Source organism: Schistocerca gregaria, chromosome 1, assembly GCF_023897955.1.
Source record: "Schistocerca gregaria isolate iqSchGreg1 chromosome 1, iqSchGreg1.2, whole genome shotgun sequence".
NCBI classification, from domain to species: domain Eukaryota; kingdom Metazoa; phylum Arthropoda; class Insecta; order Orthoptera; family Acrididae; genus Schistocerca; species Schistocerca gregaria.
The window spans coordinates 1132392625-1132406213 of NC_064920.1; the positions used below are offsets into that span (position 1 = coordinate 1132392625).

General features: G+C 45.5%; 1 protein-coding gene across 1 annotated transcript in view; it reads left to right on the forward strand.

The window, feature by feature from the left end:
• Positions 1–13589, forward strand: part of LOC126293152 (uncharacterized) — a 456474-nt gene that overhangs the window by 370516 nt on the left and 72369 nt on the right. The window contains exon 4 of the mRNA XM_049986289.1: positions 12028–12158. Coding sequence (XP_049842246.1) covers positions 12028–12158 — 131 coding nt within the window. The remainder of the gene's footprint in view (positions 1–12027; positions 12159–13589) is intronic.

Sequence of the window (13589 nt, forward strand, 5' to 3'; positions counted from 1 at the left end):
TAATTTAGCTCTTAAAGCACTGAAGCAGCACGTTCCAGGACGGAAGCGCTGTGGGCATGTTTGATGATAGCATTTACCCAAGTGCCGGCACAGGGTCGCCAAGAGTCAAATAAGCTTATGGGACGATAACAGGGAACCAAATAGCTGTCGCGCATCTCGTGATGATGGAAACATAAGTGTGGCCAGCCTCTGAATCGGAGATACAGGACCTTCCAGAACATTCTAGAAGCTTTCCGTGACGCACGAAGGTGTTATAAATAAGGGGTCAAGAGGACCATTCAAGCAGTTGCAAGTCGAGACCCGCCGCGTATATCGACACAGCCTCTGTGTCGTTCAACGGCAGACGTGGGGACTAAAAAAGATTCGCTATGCCTCGGCTCTTCTACAACCAGGGAGATAGATTCCAGACTATGAATTTCTGCTGATAGAAATTAGGGCGAGATAGTGCCAGTAGGGAATTTTCAACTATCAACCTATAGGGACAAAATGAAACCAGATGTAGTGTTGGACTACTATACTTATAAAACAGGAGTAGATCGTTTTGATTAGATGGTTGCTTACTATCCATTTGGCGGGAAGCAGTTCAAATGGTGGAAAAAAGTTACTTTTTTCACAGGTGTATGATGAGTGTCTCAAAATCATATGTATTGTACAAGGAGACAAGAAATGCTGAAGACAGGAAAAATGTATTATGAAGATATTTTTTCTTCAGGTTGGCGTGTCTCTTTGTGGAAAGGGCACACAAGGAAACTGAACCTGTAAATAGTCCAATCAATGATAGACTGAAGGGAAGGCATTTTGTACAGAGATCCCAGTGACAGGGAAGAAAGCAAACCTCACGCGGGTTAATAAAGTTTGTTCAGAAAGGAGCAAAGCACAGATTGGCAAGTCAGGAAGGAAAGGGACATGGTGGTGTCAAGAGTGTAATGTCACTTTATGTATACCAGAATGTTCAAGGGAACACCATACAAAAACAAATTGTGTGTGTCTTACATTCAGTGTTTGACTTTTTTCAAAATCTGAAAATAGGTAGTAATATTTTTTGATATCAAAAATTTCTTTCTTTCACCTGCCACAACCTACTTCCTCAAAAAGATGACACATCAGTCTGCAAAAACATAAAAAGTTTTTTCCTCTAGCATTACAGCTCAAAAAGTTATCGAATTCTAAAAATCATGAAAAATGCTCAGTTAGCTGGTCACACGGGTCAGCACTGGGCTCAGGTGCGAAAGTGTTAATATCTTTAACATGCCCCAAGGGAACAGGTTCAAGGACACAATCACTTGATCTCTTATTGAAGCTTAAAGACACTTCAATAAATACTAATGCCACAATAGCTGGAATTGAATGTCCATTTCACTTTCCACTTGATTGCTTCTTAGGGTCTTATATTGTATTAGAGACCTACTTCTTTGACAAAGTCAGTTCAGATGATTCATAGCCCTGGTACTTGGTTAAGGCACTGGTTTGTACACCTATAGACAGTTGGCTTGATAGTCACAACAACAATATTTAGGGAACAGTAACAATGATAAACTCACATTCACAAAGGAGTACATATGATGGATGTTATCACTGATATTGCCATGAAGCAAGTGCTTTTCTTTTAATGTTTGAAAGTGTTGTGATACATTCCAAGCTATCATAGATGTCAGACAGCTTGTATTAAGAAATAATCTATGTGGGGAGTACAGTTAGTCTCGTCAAGTAAAAACAGAAAACCTCATATCTGCTCCTTAATAGACCACCATAGAAACTAGTGTGGGGAATCTTGTTTACATCAGGCATCAGCAATTTATCTAGGGTGAGATAAATGTAATAGTGGAGGAACTGGCTGTGTAAATTGTATACAGGGACTTGCTTTCTGATGCAGATTATTGTGGGTGTTGTAGCTAAGGCAGTGGTTGATAAAGAAATGGCATATGAACAGACGGTGTTAGGGAGTCAGTGCAGTTACTGACATAAGGGGAGTTCATTTTGGAGACTTGATGGTTGGTTCTGACACTGGGATGTGGCAGTTAATTGTAGTGGAGGTTCTGGCCAATGTGTATGTGTAGGCTGAACTTCTATTCGGATACTTTGCATCTAAATATGTCTAATGCTAAATACTCTTGTTTGAAGAGTTCATATTGTCTTGCTACTTTGACAGATCACCATTCCTGTCGAAGATCCTTGTCTGGTCCCCAGAACCAACCCCATACAACCAAGGAGGTTCGACACTCTAAACTCCATTATGAAGGTTAATTAGGGGAAACGTACTATAGTACAGAACAGCTTTGTCGTCAAAGTCCTGATAGTGCCACAGAGGACACACAAACTCTATTGGCAATTTGGACCTGTGCTGTGATTCATCAGTGTTTAGATGTTCTCTGTTAGAGATGTGTACACTTCACATAATGTCCTCCACTGTCTGTAGCAAACATCAGTATCATCTTATATGCGAAATTGTGTAATTGAAGAAAAACAGGTGATTATTACATGACTTTTCTTTCAGAGTAGTGCTTTTCTGTTAATTAAGATATCAACTTACACGTTATGTGAATGTGAACACACTCAAAGTAAAGCCATAGTCATTTATGAATAGCTGATGTAAGCAACTCATCATTAAAGATTTGCTGACAAAGTACATATAAGTTTTTAATACATATTTTAGCGTATTAGTAGATCATCACCACACTCATTATTAACTGGAAGTTAATGTCTTTGTACTTTAACACTCAGCATTGCGTGAGCTAATACAGTGCTTCATACAAATCTTTCCTAAAACATTCATTGATATGTATAATTCAGGACAGGATAGATCTTCAAGCTTCTGTTAATAATTGTAATCTGGATGTGTGTCTGCTGTTAGTCTACCTTAAAATACATAGTTTGCAAGCCTCCTTATGGAGTGTAGTGGAGGGTACCCACTAGTAATTTCTTTTCCTGTTCCACTCACAAATAGAGCAAAGGAAAATGATTATCTTTTATGCCTTCTCATGAGCCCTAATTTCTGTTATCTTCGTGGTTCCGCTGTGAAACGTATGTTGGTGGCAGCAGATTTGTTCCGCAGTCAGCTTCAAATGTTGATTCTCTAAATTATTCCGAGGTAACTCCACAATACTTCCACATTGATAGAGCCTACTGGTAAGCAACACCCCCCCCCCCCCCCCCCCCCCGATCCCCCCCACTCCTCACCCCACTGAATCGCTTTGGGTCTTCCTTTAATCCAATCTGGTGGGGCCATTTCATATAGCTTTCCAACATTAAGCCTAGAAATTTAATCAGTGTGACTGTTTCAAGAATCACCTTATTAACGTTGTATTCTAACATTATAGGATTATTTTCCCATTTATGTGTATAGAGAACAGTAGCCATCCTATCGCACTTCTCTGATGATATCCTTTTCTCTGATGAACACTTGCTGTCAGGAGCAACATTCTGAGATCTGTTACTTAAGAAAGCCTTTGAGACATTCAGATATCTGGGAATCTCGTAACAGATATCAAAAAAGTGTTAGCAGCAATAAATTTTGGAATGTTAATGCCTCTTGTCCACTTTGTTTTCATTTTATAATATTTGCTTGTGTGGTTAGACATGTTAACTCTTTAACGCATAGTGTAGCTGATCAGCTACAGACTTCAATTATTCAATGTATCCTACACTGAGCAACATTTTGTAACAAATTCGTTACTTAGGTAAGTGTGTACACTCTACTGCAGCTGCTAAGCTGCTAGTTGTTCTTCATAGCGATCGTAAATGGCAGGATGAACTGAATCAGTTTGACAATCACCTGTGTGGGTGTATTGTCGCACGTGTGTTTTGGTGGAAAGTAGAGGCATAGTTTTGGCGTTTGTGCACTGATTGGTGTGTATGAAAATTACTTTATTATTTTGAAAGCATAAGTAGATATGGTGTAGACAGTTAATTCGAGTGCTTTTAAGATAGATTTGAAATTAGGTCTGGTTTTGTTTGTAGAGATTGTCAACAATAATGCATTGTTAATTTAATGAAAAAAATGTTCAATATTTTTTTCGTTATGTCTGCACTATAAACTAAACGTGGTTATTTTTATAGCTTGAAATAAACAATCCTGCTTTTAAGGGTTAAGAAATGATTTTTGTCTTATCCATTTAAAAGAGAGTAAGAAGCCTCAAGTGACTGTTTTCATTTGGAGCACAACTAGCTTTATTCAACTGAAAAAAAAAAAAGTTACGATAATGACAGTAATTGCGAAATAAACATAAGTAAGTCATGATGTACAGTAATTATGAGAATCTTGCTCATTTATAGAGCCGGTCAAAAGTTCCTCGTCTGTAGATGTGAGAACTGACACTCTCTCCAGTGGAGTGTATTCTCAGTTTAAAATCTTGCTTGTTTATACTTACATGGAAAGACTTCATTGCTGACCAGGAAGACTGTCCACAGAAAGTGACACAGATGTAAAAATGTAAGGGTTGGTACCTTAACTGATGTGTAAATTGTCTTGAAAATTATTCTCTTTAACAGAGAAAGTTTCGTTGGTTGTGTGGTATACACACATTTTATTCAACTGTTTGATTTGCTTGTATCAGTGCTCTAGTAAAATTGTTTGTTCCAGTAGATGTTGATTATCAGTAAATACTGTCACAGTGTTGCATTAGTTATGTGAATTCTATTATTGTATGCATTGTTATGATAGGTATTTCACTTACGCTTGGAATTTCCTTTCATGCAGGCTATATGCAAGTGTTTTTACATGGAAAATTTAAATATGATTCCGAATTATTTAGAGCATATGTTGTTTAACCAGGAAATTGTCTTATATGTTATTGGCCGTTGTGAAGTTCAGGTGCTAATTGCTCAAGTTTATTTCGGCATATAAAATGTTCAAATAACTCATGGGAATGCTGTGGAGTGTTGTCAACAGCTGCCAATATTTCGACAGGCAAATACCTTGTCATTTTCAAGCCAAAATTTTGCAAGGGACAAGAGAATTAAAAGCAGTTGCTCTGCAAAACAGTTATGGAAAGATAAATCTCTCTCTCTCTCTCTCTCTCTCTCTCTCTCTCTCTCTCTCTCTCTCTCTCTCTCTCTCTGAACAAAAGTGCTACCACACACCCAGAGTTGACTGACATCAGAAGTTATCGATAGCGAGTGTTAATAACCTATCTGTGAGGTAGCAACTCTGTCCTTCTGTTTTTTTGATTGGGAGGTGAGAAGGGGGGGAGGGGAGCAGAATTCCATGCAGAATTAAAGCAGAAAACGACATCTCTCTTTATAAGGTTACTTCCCAATTTTATTTCAACTGCTTCCGTAATAACATTATCCAAATAGTTGGAAGGGCATGCTGGAATCTCCATGTTGTTATATTCCATAGGATGATAATGTTCTGCAGTAGCAGATTCACTTGCCTGTGTTACAAGCATGTGTGTCACATATGCTCAGTACACAGTCCACCCCCGCCCCCCCCCCCCCACCCCCCCCCCCCCCACCCCCCCCGGCGGGTTCGGGGGTAAGAATAGGCCCGCGGTATTCCTGCCTGTCGTAAGAGGCGACTAAAAGGAGTCTCAACCTTTTCGGCCTTATGTGATGGTCACCTCTCGGGTTTGACCTCCATCTTTCTAAATTGTTCTGAAGAGCGAGCCACTTGGGGAAGGGCGCCTTACATGGTGCACTGTATCTGTCGTGCATTGAGACCTTTAGCCGGCTTTCTCGTCGTTGCAATGGTGTCCCGCTCGTTTTCCATCTCTTGGGCGAGGATACGTCCCTGGGTGCGATTACCACGCTGCACTGTCCAGTGTTGCTTTCTGCTGTGATGACGACCTTATACATTTTTGCACGCAAGATCCAGCACGGTATCCAGTCCGTTGTGGTGGGGCCGCCATGTACCCTGTTGGTTGTAGCCCCCTGACAACACAGGGATCGCTCTACTGATGCCTGCGCCGTTTAATCCCCATGTATGCCAAGGAGTAGATGCCAATCTCCCTGGGGCATCAGGACTCGCGGCAATGGCCATCCTTCCAGGTGGCTCTTGCTGTGGCTGGGTGGCGCCCATGGGGAGGGCCCTTGGTCGGAGTAGGTGGCATCAGGGCGGATGTCCCGCAATGAAGCGTGGTACATCATCTCTTGCCGGTGGCCAGCCACCAGCAGTCTCTAAGCGTTCGATGGCTCATTTTAAAGCTAACGTTTATGACCTCAAATCGTTCTCATCCCTGGCCACACCATGGGAGGAACGAAAGGCAATGAATGATAGTGACATGTATTCGCCCAGGTATCTCGTCTGTACCAGAGCTGATGGGGAATCCTTTGTATCCATGAAGCCTCAGTTCTTTGTAGAGCATTTGGAGGACAAGTTTGGGGAGGTGGAGGGCTTGTCTAAAATGCACTCTGGGTCAGTTTTGATAAAAAAAGCATCCTCTGCCCAGTCACGCAGGTTGCTTGCTTGTGACAAGTTGGGGGATGTTAACGTTACCATCACACCACATAAGAGTTTAAATATGGTCCAGGGTGTTATTTTCCATAGGGACCTACTTCTGCAGTCTGATGACGAGCTGCGCGCCAACTTAGAGCGTAGAGGTGTTCATTTCGTCCGGCGCGTTCATCGAGGTCCATTTCGTCCGGCGTGTTCATCGGGGTCCAAGGGACAATCAGGTTGCTACCGGTTCCTTTATCTTGGCCTTCGAGGGTGGTACATTACCGGAGAAGGTCAAGGTGATGGTCTACCGTTGTGACGTCAAGCCCTATATCCCTCCCCCGATGCGGTGCTTTAAGTGCTGGAAGTTCGGCCATATGTCTTCCCTCTGTACTTTCAGCCTCACATGTCGAGATTGTGGACGCCCATCTCATCCCAATACTCCATGTGCTCCGCCTCCCATCTGTGTCAACTGTGGAGAGCCTCATTCACCTTGCTCACCAGGTTGCAGGATCTTACAGAAAGAACGCAAAATCGTGGAATATAAGACCCCCTACCGACTGACTTACACTGAGGCTAAGCGGAAATTTGAACGGCTACATCCCATGCGCATGATGTCATCTTATGCGTCCGCTGTCACTCCTGCTCCAGCTCCTTTAGCTGCACCACAGACAGTCAGCTCTCAGCGTCAGAGGACCTCACCTGCCCCCTTGACGATGGGGGCTCCTTCTCTTGCTGTTGCTTCCACACTATCTACCTCGGGAGCAGCACCCACTAAACCACCGGGGGCACCAGTCCCCACTTCTAAGCCTGAGAAGCATAAGTCTTCTTTGGCTTCTCTCGCTCGGAAGGGATCCCTTGGGTCACTCCTGTCCCAGGATCCTACCAGCGGCACAGCAGACACCAACCAGTGGCTGAAGAAGCCACACGCCGCTACTCGTCGGGCTTCGCGATCATCTTAGGTTCCGGAGATTGACTCCAATAAGCCCTGTCACCAACGGCAACCAAAGGAACAGCGAGACAAAACGACACTGAAGCCCCGTAAAACCAAGGCGCCTGCGATGGCTCCTACTCCACCACTACCTACAAGCTCTGCGTCTGAGGATGAGGTGGAGATTCTTTCGTCCGCTGAGGACCTCGATCTCGCCGGTCCCTCAGACGCAATGGATAGCATTTGCACGGGTGCTCCATCGGTGGCAGCAGGTGACCCAGTGGCGTAATCTGCCTTCCCAGTCCCGTCACGCCTTTCTCAGCCATGGACAACACCATCCTCCAGTGGAACTGCAGCGGTTTCTTCCACCATCTAGCTGAGCTCCGCCAACATATCAGCCTTCACCCTTTCCTCTGCATTGCTCTGCAGGAAACTTGGTTTCCGGCAATGCGAACCCCCGCCCTCCGTGGCTATCGGGGTTATTATAAGAACCGGGCAGCTTATGAAAGGGTGTCTGGTGGCGTCTGCATCTGTGTCCTGAACTCTCTTCACAGCGAGTCTGTCCCTCTCGACACACCTTTAGAGGCTGTCGCTGTTCGGGTGTGGACGCCACAGGCTGTTACCGTCTGCAGTCTTTACCTTCCACCGGATGGTGATGTCGCGCAGCATGTCCTGGCTGCTCTGATAGCTCAATTGCCGCCACCTTTCCTGTTACTGGGCGACTTTAACGCCCATAACCATCTGTGGGGTGGGTCAGTGGCAACAGGTCGAGGCGCCATCGTCGAGCATTTATTGGCGCAGCTCGATCTCTCGATCTTAAATGATGGTGCCTTCACACACTTCAGTGTGGCACACGCCACATACTCTGCCATTGACCTTTCCATCTGTAGCCCTAGCCTCTTACCGTCTGTCCAATGGAGAGTACATGGCGACCTGTGTGGTAGTGACCACTTTCCGATCTTTCTGTCACTGCCACAGTGTCAGTCTTCTGGGCGCCCTAGCAGATGGGCTATGAATCAGGCTGACTGGGACTTGTTCTTCTCCACTACCGCTATTGAGCCTCTCTCTAACGATGCCATTGATGCAGTGGTTCAATCGGTCACCACCGGCATCGTTACTGCTGCCGAATCTGCCATTCCCCGTTCTTCTGGGTCCCCTCGGCGGCGGACTGCGCCTTGGTGGTCGCCTGAGATCGCTGAAGCGATTAAAGCTTGCCGGCGGGCGCTCCAGCGTCACAAGCGACATCCCTCACTCGAACACCTTATCACCTTCAAATGGCTGCGTGCGCGAGCCCGGCGCATTATCCGCCAACGCAAGCAGGAGTGCTGGGAGCGGTATGTTTCCACCATTGGCCTCCATGTCACTCCATCGCAGGTCTGGGCCAAGATTTGACGCCTCTATGGCTATCAGACCATTGTCAGCGTCCCTGCGCTCTCACTGAATGTACTGACTCAGACGTCATTGCAAACCGCTTGGCAGAGCACTTTGCCCTGAATTCCGCTTCTGCCAACTACCCCTTGGGCTTCCGCTCCATTAAAGAGCGGATAGAACGTCGGAGTTCTTCCTTTCGCACCCACCATCCTGAATTGTACAATGTTCCATTCAGTGAGTGCCCTCGCCGCTTGTCCTGATACCGCTTCTAGGCCAGATAGCATCCATTGTCAGATGCTGAAACACCTTTCAATGGACTGCCAGTGATGCCTCCTCGACCTTTACAACCGCATTTGGGTCGAGTGTGAGTTTCCGTCGCAAAGGCGGGAAAGTCTTGTTGTCCCTATTCTGAAACCGGGGAAGAACCCTTTAGAGGTGGACAGCTACCATCCCATTAGCCTCACCAACGTTCTTTCCAAGTTGCTTGAACAGATGGTGAGCCGGCACTTGAATTGGGTACTGGATTCTCGGGGCCTTCTGGCTCCATCTCAGGGTGGGTTCTGTAAAGGCCGCTCCGCCACCGACAATCTGGTGAGCCTGGAGTCTGCCATCTGTACTGCCTTTGCCCGCTGTGAGCATCTGGTCGCTGTCTTTTTCGACATGCGGAAGGCGGATGATACGACATGGCGTCATCACATCCTTTCTATGCTTCATGAATGGGGTCTTCGGGGCCCTCTGCCGATCTATATCCGCAATTTTCTGTCGTATCGTACCTTCCGCGTGCATGTCACGGCCTCATATAGTTCCTCCCAAGTTCAGGAGAACGGTGTGCCACAGGGTTCTGTTCCAAGTGTCTGTCTGTTTTTAATAGCCATTAACGGCCTCGCTGCGGCCATGGGAAATTCTGTCTCTGCTTCCCTGTATGCTGATGACTTCTGCCTTTACTACAGCTCTATTGGCATTGCAGCTGCTGAATGTCAGCTACAGGGCGCAATCCGCAAGGCGCAGTCTTGGGCTGTAGCACATGGTTTTCAGTTTCCCACATCCAAGACCTGCATTATGCATTTCTGCCGGCGACGCACTGTTCACCCGGAGCCGCGGCTTTATCTCGACGGCAAGCTTCTTACAGTGGTGAAGTCACATAGGTTTTTGGGGGTGGTTTTTGATGCCCGGTTGACTTGGCTGCCTCATATTCGGCAGCTTAAACAGGCGTGTTGGCGGCATCTAAATGCTCTGCGATGCCTGAGCCACACAAAGTGGGGCGCTGACCGATCTACTCTACTACGGCTTTACCAGGCGTTAATCCAGTCCTGTCTGGACTATGGGAGTCTGGTTTATGGCTCAACATCCCCATCTGCATTACGGCTGCTGGATCCAATCCTCCACAGCGGGATACGCCTTGCCACTGGTGCCTTCCGGACCAGCCCTGTGGACAGCACACTTGTGGAGGATGGTGTCCCTCCACTGCGGTTACGACGCCAACAATTACTGGTTGCTTATGCTGCCCATGTTTTTAGTTTGCCTGGGCATCCAAATTATCCTGTCCTGTTCCCGTAGTCAGTCGTCCATCTGCCAGAACGTCGGCCCTGGTTGGGTTGTCCGATCGCCGTACGTGTCAAACAGCGTCTTTCCTGGCTTGGGTGTTTCCTTGTTCCACCTCCTTTCCGGGCCCCTGTGCATACACTCCCGTGTTGTGTGCCTCGCCTTTGCCTTCGGCTCGACTTGGCACATGGCCTGAAGGACTCGGTCCCTCCGGAGGCCTTCCGACGCCGCTTTTATTCCATCCTGGCCACGTATCAGGGCTCTGGTGTTGTCTACACCGACGGTTCGATGGTTGCTGGTCTAGTCGATTATGCACTAACTCTAGGGGACCATTCTGAACAACGTCCGTTGCCGGCTGGCTGCAGTGATTACACTGCTGAGCTGATCGCCATCTTTCGTGCCCTAGAGTATATCCGCTCCTGCTCAGGTGAGTCCTTAGTTATCTGTAGCGATTCCCTGAGCGGTTTACGAGTTCTTGACTAGTGTTTCCCTCGTTCTCGTCTGGTGATGGCTATCTAGGAGTCCCTGCATACCCTCGCCCGTAGCGGCAGGTCTGTGGTCTTTGTTTGGACCGCAGGCCATGTTGGTATACCCAGCAATGGAACTGTTGACCGCCTGGCGAAAGAGGCCACCAGTGCGCCATCGCTGGAGATTGGCCTCCCGGTGACTGATTTGCGGGCAGTCTTACGCCGCAAAGTTCTCTCGTTTTGGGGTGCTGAATGGCACGGTCTGACCACCCCTAACAAACTCCGTGCCGTCAAGGACACGACGACTGTGTGGCGGTCATCCATGCGAGCCAACGCAGGGACTCTGTCGTCCTTTGTCGGCTCCGCATTGGCCACACCCGACTGACACACAGTTATTTACTGTGTTGTGAGGATCCCCCTTTTTGTCGTTGTGGGGCGTCCTTGATGGTTGTCCAGATTCTGTCGGAGTGCGCCCTTTTAACCGTGCTCAGGCAGACTTTTGCAATGCCTGACATGCTCTCTGCTCTTTTATCAGATGACTCTGCCATGGTAGACTTGGTTTTGTGCTTTATTCAGGCAGTGGGTTTTTATCCTTCAATCTGAGTGTTTTTTTTAAGTGTTCATTCTGGCTTTTAGCCTCTGATTTTAAACTGAGTTTTTAAAGTGTTCTTGGTGGTTGGCTTTTCCTCTTTTTCTCTTCAGTCGGCCAACCACCGTCACACTGTGTGTTTTAATTTGTTTTGTCTGGTCTCTGTCAGAGTATTTCATGTCCTGTTTCGTCTGCTGTCTTTCCTGTTCGTTTTTTATTCTCTTCGGGTGGTTTGTTTTTATGGAACAAGGGACCGATGACCATAGTAGTCTGGTCCCTTTAATCCCACAAACCAACCAACACTGGTCTTCCATAGTCACGGTAAGTCTAACCAATATATGACATGCCACAACTACAAGGAGTACGATAGACACTAGCCTTATGCAAACCAAGGTCATCCTTAAAGGAACCTAATTGTAGGTGGTTTTTGTAACACACATTTCACATTATATTTCTACAAAATGTGACCAATGGTGTTTGAAGTGTTCCCTGTGTAAAGCAAAGAGGCTGTAGCCCTTGGTGCAACCTGGGTATTATCATCACTTATGATAACTTATGAATGTTGGTGTCTCTAGTTGTGTGTGTGTGTGTGTGTGTGTGTGTGTGTGTGTGTTGCTTTTCCAGGGTGTGAACCAGTCGAAATGGCTGCATTCCCATAAGCTGCTATAACGTAATACTATTTCTTGCACAAGTAAAATATTATTAGAGAGTGGTATCAAAACAAGTACGACATTAATATAAATTTAATTTTCAGCTGCGTTCAGATTTAGTGAACAACGGATTTCACAAATTGCAGCTAAGGAAGGCATTAAGACAGCTTGCACAACAAACTGTTGTAAGTTTGGAGCGTCTTACCAACAGAGAGATAGATCTCCACACAAAAAGGTAGGACAGACCTTTATTTGATATCATTGTATCCATAATAAGTGTATGAGGTAAATTTAGTTGCTTGGTATTTCACTTATTTTTCTCTCAAATCAAATTATTTTCTTAGTATTCTAATTGCTATACATAATTTCATATTTTGTAGTTTATCTGTTGCATGGGATCGGATTGTATTCATGAGAAATTTATAAAACAGGGTATTGGTGAAGGTTAATAAGGAAGGAGATCTTGCAGACTTGAGGTGGAGATATGCCTCCCCCCTCCCACTGAGTATATCTCTCTTTCCTCCTCATAGGAAGGTAATAGCTATGATAGCTGGGATTGATTCTTTTACTCCCGTGTACAAGTATGTGTATTGGTAGTACTGACAATTTTGCATCCTTAATGTAAGCAAGCAGCTCCCTCTTAAAAGTTAATAGTTTTCTTAACTGAATATTCCCTTAGATATAATTAATAATAGAAACTTTAAGTAAATAACAAAGTTAAATTAAATATCTTGTTTTTTATATTCAGTGTTGTCCTTGGCCCTTGTGCTCACACAACATAAGAGTTCACACCTTTATCAGTATTTTCCTACTCTTTTAAGATGCAGGAGCTGTTGTGTGAAATGTAATAGAAAGAATGATACTTCAATAACAGACTTGGCCTATTACAGGTCAACTGTGAAAGTTATTCCCTTCATAGCAGGTGCACTTCGTAAAACTACCCTTGCCATTAATTAATTCTTGGCCTTCACTTACCTTAAAAATCACTTATTATTTGTTACTGTTGTTGAACTTAGGCATACTGGTTCTTTCATTCTGTGGGCAGGTTCTTAAAAGTTTACTTTTAAATTTCTTCTCAAATCTGTGGTTTTGTGATTAAAATAATGTGTGACTTCTGACCATATGTGGAGCTAGTGGGGAGTAGCATTGTTGCCAGCATAACTAAGCATAACACAGAAGCAACTTAAATAGTCAACTCAACACATAATAAAAAACAGTTAACACTAGCTTTCGAGCCATTGCCCATTTTTTAGTAGATGATACACACACATACTGTAGCTGTGAGACTATTGAACATCGATTATTGAAAGTAGTTGCCTGGGTAGGTGAATGTAGGTAGGTAGGTAGGTAGGTAATAGCGAAGGATGTATGAGGCAAGGACGGAGTAGTGGGGCAGTGTGGGGAAGGTCTTTCGCCAGGTGACTTGGTGGCAGGAGTTCCGAAGGTAGAACATACAAGAGGGAGGGAATGGGGAGAGGAAGAGGGGGGAGGGAGAGACTGCATGGAGGGAGGGGAGGATGGAAGATGAGTGGTGGGAGAAGGCAGTACACAATCTGGGAGGGGAAGGAGTGGTGTGAACAGAACATAGGTGGGAAAAGGTAAGGTTGGCAGTGGGAACGAAGTTAGGCCAGGGGGACTGCGAGAGTGCAGGACATAATGGAGAGAC